The 18,818-nt window shown below is 35.4% G+C and overlaps 2 protein-coding genes across 6 annotated transcripts in view; one reads left to right on the top strand and one right to left on the bottom strand.

The window, feature by feature from the left end:
* ANKS1B (ankyrin repeat and sterile alpha motif domain containing 1B) overlaps nucleotides 1-18,818 on the bottom strand; it is a 1,070,894-nt gene that overhangs the window by 786,909 nt on the left and 265,167 nt on the right. For all 5 annotated transcript variants that reach the window (XM_057741211.1, XM_057741212.1, XM_057741213.1 and 2 more), the window contains exon 9: nucleotides 7,503-7,646. In XM_057741211.1, the coding sequence (XP_057597194.1) occupies nucleotides 7,503-7,646 (144 nt within the window). The remainder of the gene's footprint in view (nucleotides 1-7,502; nucleotides 7,647-18,818) is intronic.
* On the top strand, nucleotides 3,967-5,363 carry GARIN6 (golgi associated RAB2 interactor family member 6). Its single transcript, XM_057741588.1, is given in 3 exon segments — nucleotides 3,967-4,360; nucleotides 4,363-4,574; nucleotides 5,250-5,363. Coding segments are annotated over 3 exon segments (720 nt in total).

The following is an 18,818-nucleotide window of genomic DNA, read 5'->3' as shown; positions in this document are numbered from 1 at the left end:
TGACCAGGGAATGAACCCAAGCCTTTGGCAGTGAAAGTGCAGACTCCTAACCACTGGACCACAAAGGAATTCCCAGTGAGAGTTTTACTTCGTCCCTTTCAATTTTGATTCCTTTTATTTATTTTTCATTTCTGATTCCTGTGGCTAGGACTTCCAAAACTATGTTTAATAGAGGTGGTAAGTGTGTTCATACTTGTCTTGTTCCTGATCTTAAAGGAACTGCTTTCTGCTTTTCAGCATTGAATATGGTGCTGTTTATGACAATTTCAGTATTTTCTAAGACAAAATAGGTTTACTGTACATATCACTTCCTTCTGAGCCCTACTGGAATCTTCAACATTCATGTTCAAGGAAATCTAGGCTTTTTCTATCATGCTACTCAAAATTATTCCAGCTCCTATGCACTGCCCAATTCCAAAGTCACTTCCAAATTTTAGTGTTTTTTTACAGCAGCATCCCACTTCCAGGTACCAAAATCTGTTAGTTTCCCAGGGCTGCTGTAACAAATTATCACAAACTCAGTAGCTTAAAACAACATGAATTTATTCTCTTACAGTTCTGAAAGTCAAAAGTCCAAAATGATTCTCATGGGGCTAAAATCAAGGTATTGGTGGGACTGGTTCCTTTAGGGGAGAATCCATTTTCAGCCAACAGCATTCCTTGGTTCATGGCCACATCACTTCAACCTCTGCATCCATCATCACATATCCTTCTCTGATTCTGACCCTCCATCCTTTTTCTTATAAGCACAACTGTGCTTATACTGAGTCCACCTGGATAATCCAAGGTATCTCCCCACCTCAGGATCCTTAACTTAATCACATCTGCAAAGTCCTTTTGCCATGTGAGGTCACATATTCACAGGCTGTAAAGATTAGAACATGGGCATCTTTGCAGGGAATTAATCTGCCTACTACAGCCATGTTCATTATTAACTGAATTCTGTTTAAAATGTTTAGTTTTTAGCTACATAGTTTTAAGCATTGTCCCCACTGAATGCTCATCTTACTGAACTAACATTTTTGTCATTTCCATATTTCAAATATTGGTTCTTTTAAAAGTTTTGGCAAGAAGAAATTCAGCAACAGACTATGATTATGTAATACATCACAAATTCCCAGAGCTGTTAATATCTGAATAATTCCTTAACTTATTATTATTGTTTGGAATATTTCCAAAGTAGTAGTAGTTTTATTACAGGGGGAAAAAGTTAAACCGCTATCACAAAACCATAATTATTCTGGAGTGGAAAGATACCTAAAGGATCATCTCAATTTCGAGGATGACAAATAAAAGGCCCAGGGAGCTTAAATAATTTACCCAATGACACAAACTCTTATGTAGAGGAGAAGGAACATAATTTATTTTAAGAATGTCTGATGACTAACTGTATGGAAAGCTAAGAGCTGCTGCATTTACATAAAAAGAATTTTTTTAGTTTTTTAATTGAAGTATAGTTGACTTACAATGTTGTACCAATCTCTGCTGTACAGCAAAGTGACTCAGTTATACACATATATAAGTTTTTTATTTATATTCTTTTCCATTATGGTTTATCACAGGATATTGAATATAGTTCCCTGTGCTATACATAAGGACCTTGTTGTTTATCCATTTTAATGTAATAGTTTGCATCTACCAACCCCAAACTCCCTGTCTGTCCCTTTCCCTAGCCACCACACCTGGCAACCACAAGTCCGTTCTCTATGTCTGAGTCCGTTTCTGCTTTGTAGATAGGTTCCTTTATGCCATATTTTAGATTCCACATATAAGTAATATTGGTATTTATCTTTCTCTTTCTGACTTAACTTCACTTACTATGATAATCTCTAGTTGTATCCATGTTGCTAAAAAAGGCATTATTTCATTCTTTTTTATGGCTGAGTGGTATTCCATTGTATATATTCCACATCTTCTTTATCCATTCATCTGTTGATGGACATTAAAGTTTTTTCCATGCTTTGGCTATCGTGAACAGTGCTGCTATGGACATAGGGGTGCATGTACCACTTTTGGTACAAAAACAGGCATACAGATCAATGGAACAGAATAGAGAGCCCAAAAACAAACCCACACACTTATGGTCAATTAATCTTCGACAAAGGAGGCAAGAATAGGAAAAAGACAGTTTCTTCAGCAAGTGGCACTGTGAAAGTTGAACAGATGCATGTAAATCAATGAAGCTAGAACACACCCTCATTCCACGCACAAAAATAAACTCAAAATAAACATAAGACATGACATTATAAAACTCCTAGAAGAAAACATAGGCAAAACATTCTTTGATGTAAATCGTACCAATGTTTTCTTAGGTCAGTCTTCCAAGAATTTATTAATCTCAGGTCCAGGTAGATATTTTATTTAGCCATCTGAGCTTCTTAAGTATTGAAGCAAATATTAAGATAGTTTTCTAAATACCTAGAGGAATTTCAGGTAAAATTCATCAGATTCATGAAAATAGACATATTTCCCAGAACACCACACATGATAGTTATCAGGCCAAATAAGAGAGGTTCTACTGTTGTTGACCTAATGACTGGTTAGGAAAAAATTCTGAAAGTCCTCAGGCCCTACAAGTAATATAGCCTCTGGTTTCCCTGGAGACAAGGCAATTAGCCTAGTGGTCTAATGGAAGCCTATGATAAATATCTTGTCACATATATGCACAGCATAAAAGTGCTTTTAAGAAAATTAGTATATCTTTACTTTATTTTTTAAAAAGTACCTAAATTAAATTATATTGTATCCAGTGCCACCTATACCTTTCAACAAACACCAGAATCTCTTGGACACATTTGAAAGGTTAGTTTGATTACTAAATGTATGTTAGGCTAATTCTTTTTGCTAATTGTAAATGATGTAGATATGAAGTAGAAATCAAAATATAAAGACTTTGGACCGGCCAGTAAGAGTTGCTACTGATATGACCAGGCCTCTCAATAAATAAAGAATAAAATATTCATATTATCAGAAATAACCAGATACTTCAATATGAAGGGAAGAAAATGTTTTTTTCCTTAAAAAACAAATCAGGTATATCTTTTCATTTCAATAAACAGAGAACTACATAATCATTCTTATGGCTTCAGAGTGTTCTTTCATAGAATGCTCCATAATTTATTTAACAAAATCCTTATTGTAAGATATTAATCTTGTTTACGATCTTTTTTGCTACAATAAACCTTGATAAACGTTCTATACATCCAGCTTGTTTACCACCTTGTCCAATTCTTTTTAAGGTAAATTATCTACAATTAATTCTAATTGTCTGCAGTTAGAAGTGCTGGGTAAGAAAGTATGCATATTTTAAATTCATACCGAACAGAAAGTTGCCTAATGCTTTTTGAAAGCAATTTGTCAGTATGTAGTAAGATCCTTAGATGGGCCCCTGGTAGAAGTGGGTGGTCTGCTGAGCTGTGGCAGTGTGGCCTGGTGAGGGGGGTGGGGTGAAGTGGAGAGGATAGTGTCCCTGCTCTGAGGGAGGGACTGCTGGGTGACAGAGACAAAGGGGTGTGTGATGGGCACAGGTCACAATGGGCAGGAGAGGATAAAAGTGGTCCTTCAGGGTGGTTTAGGCCTAGCTGGGGGCTACGGTTTCCGGAGGAGAGGTGCAGTGGGATTACAACTGAATATCCGTATCTGTTCGCCGTGACATACTGGGAATCTGATAACTGCACTCCTTGATATCTGCACACTCTGACATCTACTGGGGCCCCAACCTCTGCATGCCCTGAGAACATCTCCATGCTCTAGGCAGGGCACAGTCAGGTCCAGGAGTGACTGTCTCTAGCACTGAGCAATTGGTACTCAACTCCCCTACCCTACACTCAGTCACTCAGAGGCAAAGCCTGAAGGAGACTACTGCTAGCCCCCCTGCAAGAGAGACCAGGGAAACAGGACACCCTGCAAAGTGTGGTAAGGAAGGTGTGGAGGAGCCTCTAGGAGCTGTCTTGATAAAGGATAGCGATGAACAGCCAATATACATTACCATACTACACAGCCGAAGGCAGCCTTGCAATGAGCATGTTTAATACCTCTATGGGGAAACCGCAGCAACAATTGTACAAAGGGGAGTACCCTATATTCCAGTATGCACCAATGTTTGAGAGCGACTTTATACAGGTCAGTAGAAAAGGAGAAGTGATTGATGTTCACAACCGGGCCCGAAAGGTGACTGTGGGCATCGTTCGCACCAGCCCCCACCTCACACTACCTGATGTCATGCTGCTGGCCCGACCAGCTGATATCTGTGATGACTCTAACAGATATGGCCCTGCCACCCAGAAAAGAGATAAAAAGCCTACACAGATCTTAGAGCTAACCAGGCTGCTTCCCCTGAAGTTTGTAAAGATATCCATCCATAAAATCAACAGCTCCGCCTGAAGCTTGCCTCTGGTCGCTCTTTTTACCTTCAGCTGTGTCCGCCTTCAGATACAAGAGATCTTTTTATTCAGTGGGAAAACCTCATTTACATCCTGAGACCATCAGTGAAAGTTCACAGCAGCACACAGACCATCCCAGCTAGGGACACTCTGGACAGACCTGGGTTTGAGGAAGAGAATAAGTGCCCAGAGGTAAGCCTTTGCAGTCTCTAAAACATGGGGCCAGGGTGCTTAGTGAGAAGAGCTAACAGTCCTGCAGAGGCTTTGGTACAGAGGCTGACCTGGAAAATACACTGATTTCTGGAAGGACTCAGGGCCAAATGAGCCTCATTTGGGGGCCATGGCACACTGAGGAGGTTCCTAGTGCTTCTCCAAAGTGCTTCCCAAGGCTGTATTTCAGAGATTCCTTGGCTGTCAGCAACTCTAAATTTCATATCCAGTATTGCATTGATATCTGCAGCATCCTGACCATCCAATCTATTCTTGAACACATACTCCAACCTAGGTAGGCTGACATCTTGCAGAATGTATGTCTCCCCATGACTGCCATGTACTGATTTCTGTTTACATCAGTGACAGTGAGATGTGCACAATTTATTAGTAGCTATCAAAATACTAAAGTGCATACCACCTGACCAGCAGAAATACTAACAAAAATGTATTTTAATAAATGTTCTCACTGACACAAACTGTCCAAGTAAGACTGGAATGATCATTGTGGACATACTGTAGAGGAGACTCTTGCATCAAATGGGAGAGTGGACTTGAGAGTTCAAAATTCTTATTATAAGCTCTTGTTTAGCTATAGGAATAGAAAGGAGCAGTCTTTCTGTTCTCACTTTCTTTGTTTCACTTGTCTTTCCCTAGGCAAATGCTACTTATTCCTATGGGAGGAATCAAGATCAAGTGAGCATCAGGAGCCTTCACATAAACCCGGAAGTGTTTGGGGCCATCTATTATGATTATGCTGAGGAGGAATGAATTCAACATGTTTCCCACATATGCTGCATGCAAGAGTTCACATACTTCTGCAGTTACAAAGCCTACAGGGCCTGATTAAAGGAGCAATTGTTACAACAGGCACCACCACTGATGCTGTGGATATGACTGCAACTGTGTCTGCAGACTCAGAAGAGAAACACAGCCCGAACAGCAGCAGCCTTCATAGACCTAGGAGGAAGCCCCGTCAGCATGGCCATAGTGGGTGCTTTCAACACGTCTTAACGTTGTTAGCAAGGGCTGCAAGCCCTCTTGTCCTCAGAGGGTACTTCCAGCCCATCAGTAAGAGCTGTTGGCCTCTCCCCATGGGGCAGCATGAGTATGGTGATTGCAGGAGCAGAGACTACTGGCAAGCCTGTTGCAAAAACAACTAAAGGCTTAGTACCTGGACCCCTCATCTCACCCTTACAGAGTGAAAGCTACATGAGTGGACAGGATAGTGAACATAGGGTCTCCACCCATCAGGGTGGACTCTTTAGGAAAGAGCCTCAAAGCCCTGTGCTGCACATGGTACAGAGGTGGACATCTCTTCTAAGACCGTGCAGGAAATTGGTATCATCCACCATAATACAACTCAACTAAAATGCTCTGCTGTGATAACATATGCTCTATTAACAGGAAAGGGTAGTAATAAAACTAAATAGGAATTTACAATCAGGCTCTGAACTATCTGTAACCTTCTCTTCACTTGATATTTGTGATTAAATGAACAGATGATGGAATAAAATGCTAAAGATTACTCTCAAAGATCCCAATCCATCTGTGATCTACATTTATTAGCCAAAGAAAATTCTAAAACTTCCAAAATACATAACCAGGGACAGAAGCAACCAATAGAAGGCAGGACAACATAAATGAAGCCCAGAAAGCAATATGACATAAAAGTTTAAAACTATTTTAATATTAACTATGACCTTGAGTAGGTTACCTGTTTCCTTCTTTAAATGCTTACATGTAAAATATCTGGCACCATCGTAGGCTCTGTGTAAATAGCAGTGATTATTATTGCTAGGAATGTTGAAAAACAAATTTGAGTTTAATTATACTTTCTAGAAAGGGCTTCATTTTCCCAGTCCCTTCATTCTTGATTTCTTTTCTAATTTTCTGCCCAATTTAAATCTTAAATTTAATTGTTTTGAAATTAAAGTACCCAATATATTCTAGAAATCTTAATTTTAATCCCCTGTTATTTAGAATTCTCAATTTTCACATACTTGAAAGGAACTGCTTCTTATAAAAACTTTAGCAATCTAGTCACAGTGGGATTTCATTTTTTCACTTAAAGTTTTTACATACAGAGTTTCACTTCATACATAAAAGGGTATAGGAGAAAGGAAATTAAGAAACATAGGTTTTAATTTTATTAATATACTCTTATCTGTTTAACAATTTACCAATAATTGAATGTTTTTACCTATTTTTTGTTTCATAAAATTAACATCTTTGTATTTTTTATTTTAAAAGTAGAATTCTTATAAAGCAGCAGGGCTCTAAAAGCTATCAATAATATATAACTGTATCTGGGTTCTCCATCACTTTACTAACATTTATTTTTTAAATTTTGATTTATTTTGTTTTATTAGGTTTGGTAGTAGGCTTGGTAGTAAATTGCTTTTGGTTTACAATTTTTTAATATTTTTCTTTGGATATTTTTCTGTGGAGACTTGTATTGCTCCTTTAAGTATTGAGTATTATTATTTTAGTACTTACGTGTACCATAAAAATCACTGACTGTGCTTTTAAAGAGCTCTCATATGCTTCCTTTTAAATCATTTTTATTATTATTTAAACATAAATCGTGATTTAATTTCAAAATAGCATTTTTTAAAATGAAATATTTCCTAATCATAGATACTAAAATTTCATAAACAACTCAATTTTTTCTGGAACCAGCATCGTGACCAAAGTAAAACAATCACATAAAATTATGTAGAGGATGTGTTTGCATATGCATACATGTACAGCTAGTTATACAAGCATTTTACTGATCTTCAACTGAAGAAAAATTACAGAGTGAACAAGACACTAATCAGATTTGCAGAGGGAAAGAAAAAAGATTTATTTAAAAACACAGGCAACCATTTTTATGTTTTATTGTACCTTTAGAAAGCAAACCGTTACCTGTGCAAGAATGGGGAAGCCAAGGTTCCGACATCCATTACAAGGAGTTAATGCTTCCCAGAGTCCCGAGGGCCCACAAGTGTTTTCAGCATCTTCATCGTCTTCCACTTCTCCTGGTGACAAATTTATTGTAGACGAAGTTCTCTGAAATTAAATTTATATTATACCAATATATTATACCAATGTCATTTAGATATCTTAACATCAATTAAATTACATAAATTTCTTATGGTGTATATTAGCAGGCAGAAGTCAGCTTAATTCTAGCCATAGTTATGTGGCTGTGCCATGTGAGTCTGCCAAAAAACACGTATAATTCAATTCTAAGTTGCAAGTGAAAGAAAACTGAAAGTGAAAAAACTGGGTGAAAAAAGACTGGTAAATTACAAAGTTCATATTGAAGAACAGAACATGAAAATGACCCAAGAAAATATAAGAATAGCAACAAATGAGGAAAATATTATGATTTCTAATGCAATCAGAGGAATAGCATGAAAGTACTTTATTGAAATAGGAATTGATAAAAAGCATTTTTTTCCTCAGTGTCACCAAAAAGGTAGTCTCCTTTTTGAAAAAAATGAACTTCCTAAAATTTTATATTATACATATAAGAGGAGTAATACTTTGAAAATTAATAACGGGACTTCCATGTTGAACATACATATTTACTTTTGCTACTTCCCAAATCCCACTTAAATGACAGCAAAACTTTAGTAAAAATGGTCTAATCCATAAGGACAAGGACAACAGGAGGGATGTTTGCAGATGAGCAATATCAAGAAAACATTAAGATAATGATAGATCATTTACCAAATTGATTTAGCAAACCTGAGAAAACTGAAAGCAAAGTGCCTTCAAGGAGGACGAATAAGAAGCAGATCTATTCATGATTCAACTCCTCAAAAAGGGCTTAAGAATTAGAGAGACTGACTACCTGTGAAGGTGTAGGTGCTGGTGGAGCTGAAACAGAATGGAAACTCTATATTAGAAAGGGTTAGACCCCAGATGCATCTCCTTCTCACCCAGCCAAGAAACTAAACATTCATCACCTGACAAGAAATTGGAGGTTTACCTTCTGGTGAGGTTGAAGCAAAGGGATTAAGAATTCTAAGAATCCATGCATGATGAGCCACACACTGCCTCTTTAAAAACGATGAAAGTAAGTGAATATCTATGTAGTAAATGAAGATTCTCAACTTACCCCAGTGCCCTCCCACATTTGTCTTAAAGAACATGGCAGCTAAGTTCATATCCGCCAGGTAGGAGATGAGAATATAGTCCTCTCTGCAGAAATGGACCTCTCATGAAAAACAATCTATAAGTACTTTGGAAAATGGTGAAGTCTATGCCTTAATGGCTACTGTGAAGCACCCCTCTCAACAAACTCCATCCACATAAACAGTTCTTAATTTTTTAGTTAAATATGAATAAGAACACAAGGATCACCACATATTGAAGGAAACCTTCAACAGACCAGAATAAATATACAGAAAAAAGTTATAAATAGTATCTTCAGAGAGAAGATATTTGCATCCCTGAAATGAGAACAGAATGCTACAAAACAAATAAATACATAAAATCCAATAGAACAGCTGGAAAATAAATCTGAGCAAATTTCCCAGAGGATAGAACAAACGATCAAAAGAAGTTAAAAGTTGAGAAAATTAGGGGATCAAACTAATAGTTCCATGTAGAGGTGAAAAGAAATTGTCAAAGTAATAACGCAAGAAATTTTGTAAGAACTGAAGGAAAATTCCACATTCAAAGAGCCTGCTGAATACTCAGCAGACTGAATTTTTTTAAAAATAGGAAAGACAATGTTTGTCTAAAAATATTCAGAATGTAGTGTTCAGTACAACATTGACAGATCGTGATTACTGAAATTAGTAAAGATAGTTTACATACTGAATTGTAAATAACACCCACCTCCCCTCAAAAGCTGTTGCTTTTAAAAACAGAAATATAAGACTTCACAACATGACTGGTTTTTGCACGTACATCTTAAATTTCCCTTCATCAATTTTCAATAACTGAGAAATTATGAACTTCAATAAGATACAACAATAACAATAGCTACAATCTAATGAACACTCTATTATTATTTTAATTCATACAACACTTTCAGGCAAATACTAAACTAAACCACAAAGAAGTCAAGTAAAACCCAAGGTCACAGAGCTGGTAAGTGGTAGGAAAAGGATTCTAATCCAGACTGCCTGACTCTAGAGCATCTGTATTTTTGATCAATGTTGTCTACAAAAATGACTAGAATGATCAAATGGGCATCTCCTTCACCAACTCATGATTAGTTACTGGTTTGACCATCAAGGTTAACACGTGTGGCACTGTAAATCATTACATACTTGGCTAAGAATTATCAACATTTTATGGATTAGTCAGTTTTCTTCTGTTTCTTTCTCTTCCTCAAAGAAAAACTCTGCTTATGTCTCTCCCCAGCTCATAAATCTCCAATTACTTCCCTTTGTATAGCAAATAATATCCAAATTCTTAATATGGCTTCAAGGTTTCATGTTCAGACTATTTTTCAGCTCTTTTTCTTACTCTGTTTTACTCACCCCAGACTATAACCAGATGGAATTGTTTACCCTTTCCTAAACTGTTCCATGCTTTTCTTCATGCCCCCCACCTTACTTCTCTATACAGCTATGGTACTGGTTAAGAGTTTAGGCTCTAAAATTAGTCCTGGATTCAAGTTCTAACTTCCTTACTTATTAGCCTACTTATTAGTGTGATTTTCATCAGATATGACCACCGTCAACCTCACTTACCTCACCTATGCAGTGGGAAAATAATACAGCAGACTCTCCCTCAGAATTTTTTCTTGATAATTAAATAAGGTAATGAATATAAAGTACCTGACACATAGTAAGGTTTCAATAAATACTAACTACTGTTTTAAGCTATTATTCTCCTATAATCCCATTGATTCCTTAAAATACAGGTCAGATTTCACTTCTTACATAAATTTTTCCAGATTTCCCACAAACCAGAAAGGATGTTGCTTTCTTCTGAATGTCTGCAGCTCTTTCTATGAGTTTGTGTATTGTGTTATTTCACATATATTTGAGATGATACATGGCATAGTGGCAAAGAGCAAAAGCTTTGAAGTCAAACAGATACACATTTAATATATACAAACAGATATACACTTCTGGCTCTGCCACTTGCAAGCTGTGTAACTTGGAACAAATCACATAATCTTACTAATTCTCAGTTTCCTTATCTGCAAAGTAGGCATAATAATAATTCCTACTTGATAGGGCTATATGAGGATAAAATTAGTTGCTTGACAGTGACTGGTATATAAAAGATAATCAATAAATGTTGCTATTTTTATTATAATCTTTATCCCAAAAGAATTGTATACACACACACACACACACACACACAAAAGAACACACACACACGGTTATATATCCTAGTTAACTGTAAGTTATCTGAAAGCAAGCATGCCTTACATTTGTATCTCTTACAATGTGCTGTGCATAATGTAATTTAATAATTATTTATGAAATAAATCATTAAATGAATGAATTTCAAACTACCATTTTCATTTGACTACCTAGAAAATTTTACTAATATTAAGAGGTGTATATAATTACATCACAAATCTCATTATTGTTATTTTAGTTTTATTTCATATTAACCATTGCCAATAGCATTAGCAGAAATAACAAAATTTATCAGTGGTTTAGTACTGCCCCCTAAAGACAGTATAGAAGTTAGCTCTGTACAACCATAGGTTTCCACTTCACTGTTTTGCAATTAAAGATGCCTGGGAAAGATTTTATCAAACGGAATATAATTTCCAATTATATATGCGAAAGAATCTACATAAACACACTTAAGTTCAGAGTTTCCTTTAGTTCAAATGCCTTTCAAACTTTTTACTGGAGATTCAACTGTGTTCCTAAAGTTCCAGATGCCAGGAAATTCTTCCATAGAACATAAACCTAAATTTTCATAGTTTGAGCCTATTAGCTTTCCTGGTTACTGCATAGTAATTATGTAGAAGAAATACTGGACAAATTCTACATTGTTTCAGAGGATAAAAGTCATAATACATAAATACCATGGGGAGACAAATTTGAGCTCAAAGAAAAATAATTCTGGAATAATTACATCAGTCTAACATTGAAGAAATGGAATTTCCCTGTGATGTGAGAGATATATATATTATGTATATAAGAAATATATAATATTAGATGTATATAATATTTACATTGTTATATGAAAATATTTTATGTAAATATTTTAACATTATTACACATTATAATTGTATACTTATATATTATAGACAATATATTATTTTTTCATATATTTTATGGTAAACAATTATGCTTGTATAATAATTATATATAACATATGACTACATGATACATATTATATGTATAAACATAGTTATGTAATAATTATATATAAGAAGTTTATAGTTTAGAAAATATTTTCAGATATGGAATAGCCCAATAAAGTAGGGTACGAGTTATCCCTATTTACAAGTGAAGAAACTAATGTCTGCAATGTTATTCAATTTGCAAGGTCATCCTACAAATGAGGGCAGATTATAATACAAGTTTTCTGAGTCTAGGTTCTATAATCTTTCTAAGACACTACTAATAAGAAGGAAGTTTCTAATTACCAGAGCTCTTCAAAGGGACAAAAGATGTTCAAGATATTCAGAATATCCACAAAGGAATTTCTATGTTAGGTTATACTTTATAATTTGTGGCCTTTAAATTCTTTAAACTTTTTTTAACTCTAAAATTCTGTAAGTGTATACAGTTCAGGAAAGGGATCAAGGACCAGGTATGAGCCCATAGAGCCCTTTTACTCCCCATTGGTCAATTCTTGAATGTATGTCTTTAGAAACATGGTGGCAATAGGAAAAGGGAAAATCCATGTCCTGTCCAAAAGTCCCTGGAGGAAAAGCAGAAACCTAGGCTACCTGACATAGCCAGGATATAGGAGAGCAACGTGTGAATGGGGAAATGGGATGATGGAATGAGACAAAGCTGTCCCTCATCCTATCAGAAATGCAAAACCAAATTAAAAAGTAGGAAACAGTCTAATAGAACTGTCAATGCAAAGGGACTAGGCAAATAGGCATACTCCAGGAAGGAGGCAACCCTCAGAAATGAGCAAAACAAAGGAAGGCCTTTTGAAATAGGAGTCAGCAATCTGGACTGCAAATCAGCAAGTCTTTTCATCTTTATTTTTCAAAACTGAAATTGATTCATTAACTTTTAATGAAACAAAGTAATACATGCTTTATTGTAAAACAAATCATTCAAAATAAAAAGTTATAAAGGAGAAAGTGAAGCTTTCCTAACCTTATTCTCAATGTAAACTTTCAGTGCATGTCCTTCCAGATTTGTACTCTTGTCTGATGCTTTTGTCAGAATAAATTGATAAATATGCAATTGTATGCCAAAGAGTACTCTCATTTTAAACTTTCTATATATTTGCAATGTTTCTAAAATACTCTCCACACTGTGACCAGAGAAAAAATTTTTCTTATATATGAATGTGAAAATGTTACCCTTTTCCTTAAAAACATTTAATAGTTTTTCACTGTTCTTTGAATAAAATTCAAAATTCTTAACATGATTCAAAAGGCTCTGTTATTATTTGCCCTTACCTGCCTCTCTAGCTTTGTCCCATGACCACCATTCTTCCTCCCCTTTGCTCATAACATCTAAACACATTATGCTCTTTCCCTTGAATATATTGTCATCTGCTCTTCAAATTCCTCTGTCTTTTATAACACAGAGAAATGTAATTCTAGTATATACCTTATCTCCAAACTTGTATAGCCAATCTCATTACACAGGTGATCTTACTCAAGGATTATTAATTTTTGTCAGTTTAAAAGTCAACAACAAAAAAGCTATATCAATGATAATTTTTTATAATGCTTTTACAGTTGGGGATCTAAGGGCTTACTGGGACACTGAGAGAGGAAGGAAAATGTAAAATGTTAAGCTGGTTCATTTATACCATAACTATAACAGTGCCAATGATCAAACTGATAAAGGTCAGTAACCACATTACTCAAAAAGCAACAGACTCAGGGCTTCCTAGGTGGTGCAGTGGTTAAGAATCCACCTGCCAATGAAGGGAACATGGGTTCGATCCCTGCTCCAGGAAGATCCCACATGCTACAGAGCAACTAAGCCCATGCGCCACAACTATTGAGCCTGTGCTTTAGAGCTCATGAGCCACAATTATTGAGCCCATGTGCGGCAACTGCTGAAGCCCACGCACGTAGAGCCCATGCTCCGCAACAAGAGAAGCCCAGCAATGAGGAGCCCGCGCGCCACAACAAAGAGTAGCCCCCACTCACCACAACTAAAGAAAGCCCGTGAACAGCAAAAAAAAAGACCCAAAACAGCCAATAAAATTAATTAATTAATTTTTTAAAAAAAGCAGCAGACTCTATCCTAAATTCAGTCCTGACAAAGAGATCACATGCTACAGTCTCATACATTAGGGATGCTCAGAAAAACTAGTGTCAAATACAATATTTTCATCAGCTTATTAACACTAAACATCTGCTTAAAATTTTCTGAGGATAACTCCAACACTACCCTATCACTATCTTTTCATCACAGTCATTTGCTCCAAGTTAAATTCACTAAAGATGCAGCATTTAAGTCTTCTGAAAAATGAAATTTTTCTCAGACTTATTTGTAGTTACCTATCAATCCTAAGCTGCATTTATATCTGCAAGGAAAAGGAAGAAGAAAAACAAGTCTTTATGCCAGTGAGTACACTGAGTCCGCCTCCTAGCATCCACACACCAAAATAATATCACTGTGTATGGTGATTATTTTAAACTTGAGGATTTGCCAGTATTTACATTTACTGAAGGACAGAATTGCTGTTAAAGCAAGTATTTTAGTTGGAAGGAATACTGAAGAATAGATTAAGGAGAGTTGTTCTCTTTTTAACAGTACATGAGACATTCATTTTAATTCCTCTACAACGTTCAGTTCCAACACAGTGTGTCCCCACCTGCTACCTCTTTACATAGCTGACATTCTTTGCATAGCCATCTGGGAAACTTCAAAGAAGAATGCATTTGATTTGCTATTCTACTTTAATACAATCAATTTGTATGTTCTTATTATCTCTTAAAACTTTAGTTCATTTATCTGATTCTGGCTTAATAATACTGTTTATTATTGCAAAATTAGAGAGAAAGAAGTCTAAACTGATGTCAGGTTTATGCACAAGAGGTCAAAGCTAATTTCAAAAAGGTTAAGGTTACTTTAGAAAGTTGACTCAAGCTTATTTTTCAGCAAGATTTAATATGAGGCAAAATATGCAACTTTTGGAAAATAAACTATTCTTCATGACAGATCATTTTATATAAACAAAAATTATTTTCAAATAGATTCTTTTTAAAATCAAATTTATTAAGGTATTATTTACATACATAATATGCACATATTTTAATGTACAGTTTGATAACTTTTGATAAAAGCATACACCTGTGTAATCACCACCATAAATGGCTAGCTTGTGCTCATTCCCTGTCAGTACTCACCTAGCCCTGGCCCCAGAAATCTTTTTTCTGTCATTCTATTAGACATGTCTTTTCTAGAACTTCACAAAATTGGAATCATGAACTATACACTTTAGGTTTGGCTTCTTTCACTCAGCATAGTGTGTTTGAGATACATCTCTATTTTTCATCTATCAGTAATTTATTCCTTTTTAGTGCAAAGTAGTATGCCCCTATGTGGATATACCAAAACTTATTTATACATTCCTCCTTTGATAGACATTTAGGTTGCTTCCAGCTTGGGTCTGTTACGAATAAAGTTGCCATGAACATTCATGTATAATTCTGCATGTGGATATAAGTTTTGTTTCTCTTGGGTAAACACCTAAAATGCCAGGTTGTATGGTAAGTGTATCTTAAACTTTTAAAGAAATTATCAAAATGTATTCTGAAGTGTTTGTACCATTTTACGTTCCCATTAGAGTTCTAGTACCTGCACATTCTTGGCAACACTTAATTTAGCCATTCTAACATGTGTAGTGCTGCCACACAGTGCTTTTCATTTCCATTTCTGTGATTGCCAATGTATTAAGTATCTTCTCCTGTGCTAGGAGGCCATACACATGTCTTTTTTTGTGTGAAATATCCTTTCAAATCCTTTGTCTATTTTTAATTGGGTTAATTTGACTTATTGTTGAATTGTAAGAGGTTTTCTAATGAAGACTGTTCTTTTTAGAGCCATTGAAGGTTCACAGCAAAATTGAGAAGACGATACAGAGATTTCCCATACTCCCCATGCCCCTACACATGCAAAGCTCCCCTCTTTATAAACATCCCCCACCAGAGTGGTACATTTGTTACAACTGGTATTAATGAACCTACACTGACATACCATAATAACCCAAAGTCCATAGTTTACATTACAGTTTACTCTTGTACATTCTAAGGGTTTACATAAACTTATAATGACATATATCTATATAACCATTATTATGGTAAGATACAGAATATTTTCACTGCCCTAACATATTTTCTATGTTCTACCTGTTCACCCTCTGAACCCAATCATTGTTCTTTTTTATTGTCTCCATAGGTCTGCCCTTTGCAGAATGTCATAAAGTTGGAATCATACAGAATGTAGCCTTTTCAGACTGGCTTCTTTCATGTAGTAGCATGCATTTAAGGTTCCTCCATATCTTTTCATGGCTTGATAGTTCATTTCTTTTCACTTCTGAATAGTATTCCATTGCCTGGATATACCACAGTCTATCCATTTACCTACTGAAAGACATCCTGGTTTCTTCCAAGTTTTGGCAATTATGAATAAAGCTGCTATAAACATCCTTGTGCAGGTTTTTGTGTGGACATAAGTTTTCAATTTCTTTGGGTAAATACCAAGAAGCAAGACTGCTAAGGATCATACGGTAAGAGTATATTTAGTTTTGTAGTTACTGTCTTCCAAAGTGGCAGTACAATTTTGTATTCCCATCAGCAATAAATGAGTTTCTCTTGCTTCACATTTGAGCTCCACATCTTGTGCCAGAATTTGGTGTTGTCAGGCTTCTGTATTTTGGCCATTCTAGCAGTTGTGTAATGGAATCTCATTGTGGTTTTAATGTGCATTTCCCCGATAACATATGATATGGAGCATCTTTGCATATGTTTATTTGCCATCTGTATATCTTTTTAGGTGAGATGTCTATTCAAGTCTTGGCCCATTTTTTACTCAGGTTGTTTGTTCTCAAACTGCTAAGTTTTAAGAGTTCTTTGTATATATGGATAACAGTCCTTTATCAGACATACGTTTTACAAATATTTTCTCCCAATTTCTAGATTATCTTTCCTTTCTCTTGACCCAGTCTTTTACAGAAAAGTTTTAATTTTAATGAAGTCCACTTATCAATTATTTGTTTCATGGTTAATGCCCTTAGTGTTGAATCTAAAAAGTCATCATACCCGAGGTCATGCAGATTTTTCTCCTATGTTATCATCTAAGAGGTTTATAGTTTTGCCTTTTACATCGAGGTCTATGATCCACTCTGAGTTAATTTTTGTGAAGAGTGTAAGGTCTGTGTCTAGAGTCATTTTTCTGCATTTGGAGGTCCAGAGTTGTAAGAATTTTTCTTTAAAAATACTCTATATTCTGGGCATACATCCTTTGTGCTATTTATGTAGTATCTAAAAAATATTTGCCTACCAAAAAGTCACAAAGATAGTCTACTATATTTTCTGTTTAATATTGTTATTTTTACATTTCGGTCTTTGAAACACATTGAGTTACTTTTCACAAACAGTCTGAGGTAGAGGGTGAGGTTCATTATTTTTTTTCTACACGGACAGAAGTTGTTCCAACCCACCCCTCACACCACCAGTTGAAAAGATTATCCTTTCCCCATTGAAGTACCCTGCAACTTTTTAAAAAATCAACTGACCATATATGTGTTGGTGTATTTCTGAGCTCTCTCTATTCTGTTCTATTGATCTGTAACTCTCTCCTCATGCCAATAGACTTGACTACTGTAGCTGTCTGGAATCAGAGAATACTCCAAATTTGTTCTTTTTCAAAATCGTTTTGGCTATTCTAGGCCCTTTGACTTTGCACACACACTTTAGAATATCTGTCAATATCTAAAAAAACAGCCTGCTTCGATTTTGTTTGGAATTGCAAAATTTGGGGAGAACAGATATCTTAACAATATTTAGCCTTCTAATTTATGAACATGGTATATCTCTCCCTATATTAGGTCTTTTTTAATTTTCATCAGCAATGCTTTTACAGTCTTCAGTACACTAGTCTTTCACACATCATGTTAAATTTGTAAGGATAAACATGTATTTCAAGTTTTTGGAAAATATTTTCAATGGTATCATTAGATTAATTTCAATTTTCAATTGTTCTTCATGTAAAAACATACAATTGATATTGTTTATTGACCTTGCACCCAGCTAAACATGCATTTTAGTTCTAGTTGCTTTTTTGTGAATTTTTTAGAATTTTCTCTGTCAAAGATCCTGTTATCTGTGAATAAACAGTTTTACTTCTATGTTTAAAATCTGTATGCTTTTATTTCTTGCCCTTGCCTTACTTCACCACCCAATATGTCCAGTACAATAATGGATAAAAATGGCAAAAGAGAACATCTTTGTTTTGTTTCCAGTCTTAAGTCAAAAGCATACAGTCCTTCAGCATTATGAAGCACAATACTAGCTGTAGCATTTTTGTAGAGACCATTTATAAGATTGAGAAGTTCCTTCTATTCTCAGTTTACTGAGAGTTTGTATCATGAATAGATACTTTTACTGCAACTATTTATATTATCATATATTTTTCTCCTTTATTCTACTAACATGGTGAATTATATTAATTGATTTTAGAGTGTTAAAATAACCTTGCCTTTCTGGCATATAGCCCATTTGGTCATGATGTATAATATTTTCAATATATTGTTGTGCTTCATTTATTACTATTTGGTCAAGGATTTTCAACACCATGTTCATGAGTGGTATTGATGTATAGTTTTCCTTATATGAAATGACTTTGGTATTGCAGTAAAGTTGACCTCATATAATAACTTGGGAACAACACTCATTATTTTCTAAAAGGGTTCTCACTAGTGAATCATCTGGGCCTGAAATTTTTTGTGGGGAAGATTTTAAATTTTTATTTTTTTTATTTTTTTGGGGGTACATAAATTTCAATCATCTGTTTTTATACACATATCCCTGTAGTCCCTCCCTTCCTTGACTCCCCCCCCCTCGAGTCCCCCCCACCCTCCCTGCCCCAGTCC

The sequence above is a fragment of the Hippopotamus amphibius genome, chromosome 7, assembly GCF_030028045.1.
Source record: "Hippopotamus amphibius kiboko isolate mHipAmp2 chromosome 7, mHipAmp2.hap2, whole genome shotgun sequence".
In the NCBI taxonomy this organism is placed as follows: Eukaryota; Metazoa; Chordata; class Mammalia; order Artiodactyla; family Hippopotamidae; genus Hippopotamus; species Hippopotamus amphibius.
Note: the sequence above shows the minus strand (reverse complement) of the source record. Positions and strands in the feature narration are given on the sequence as shown.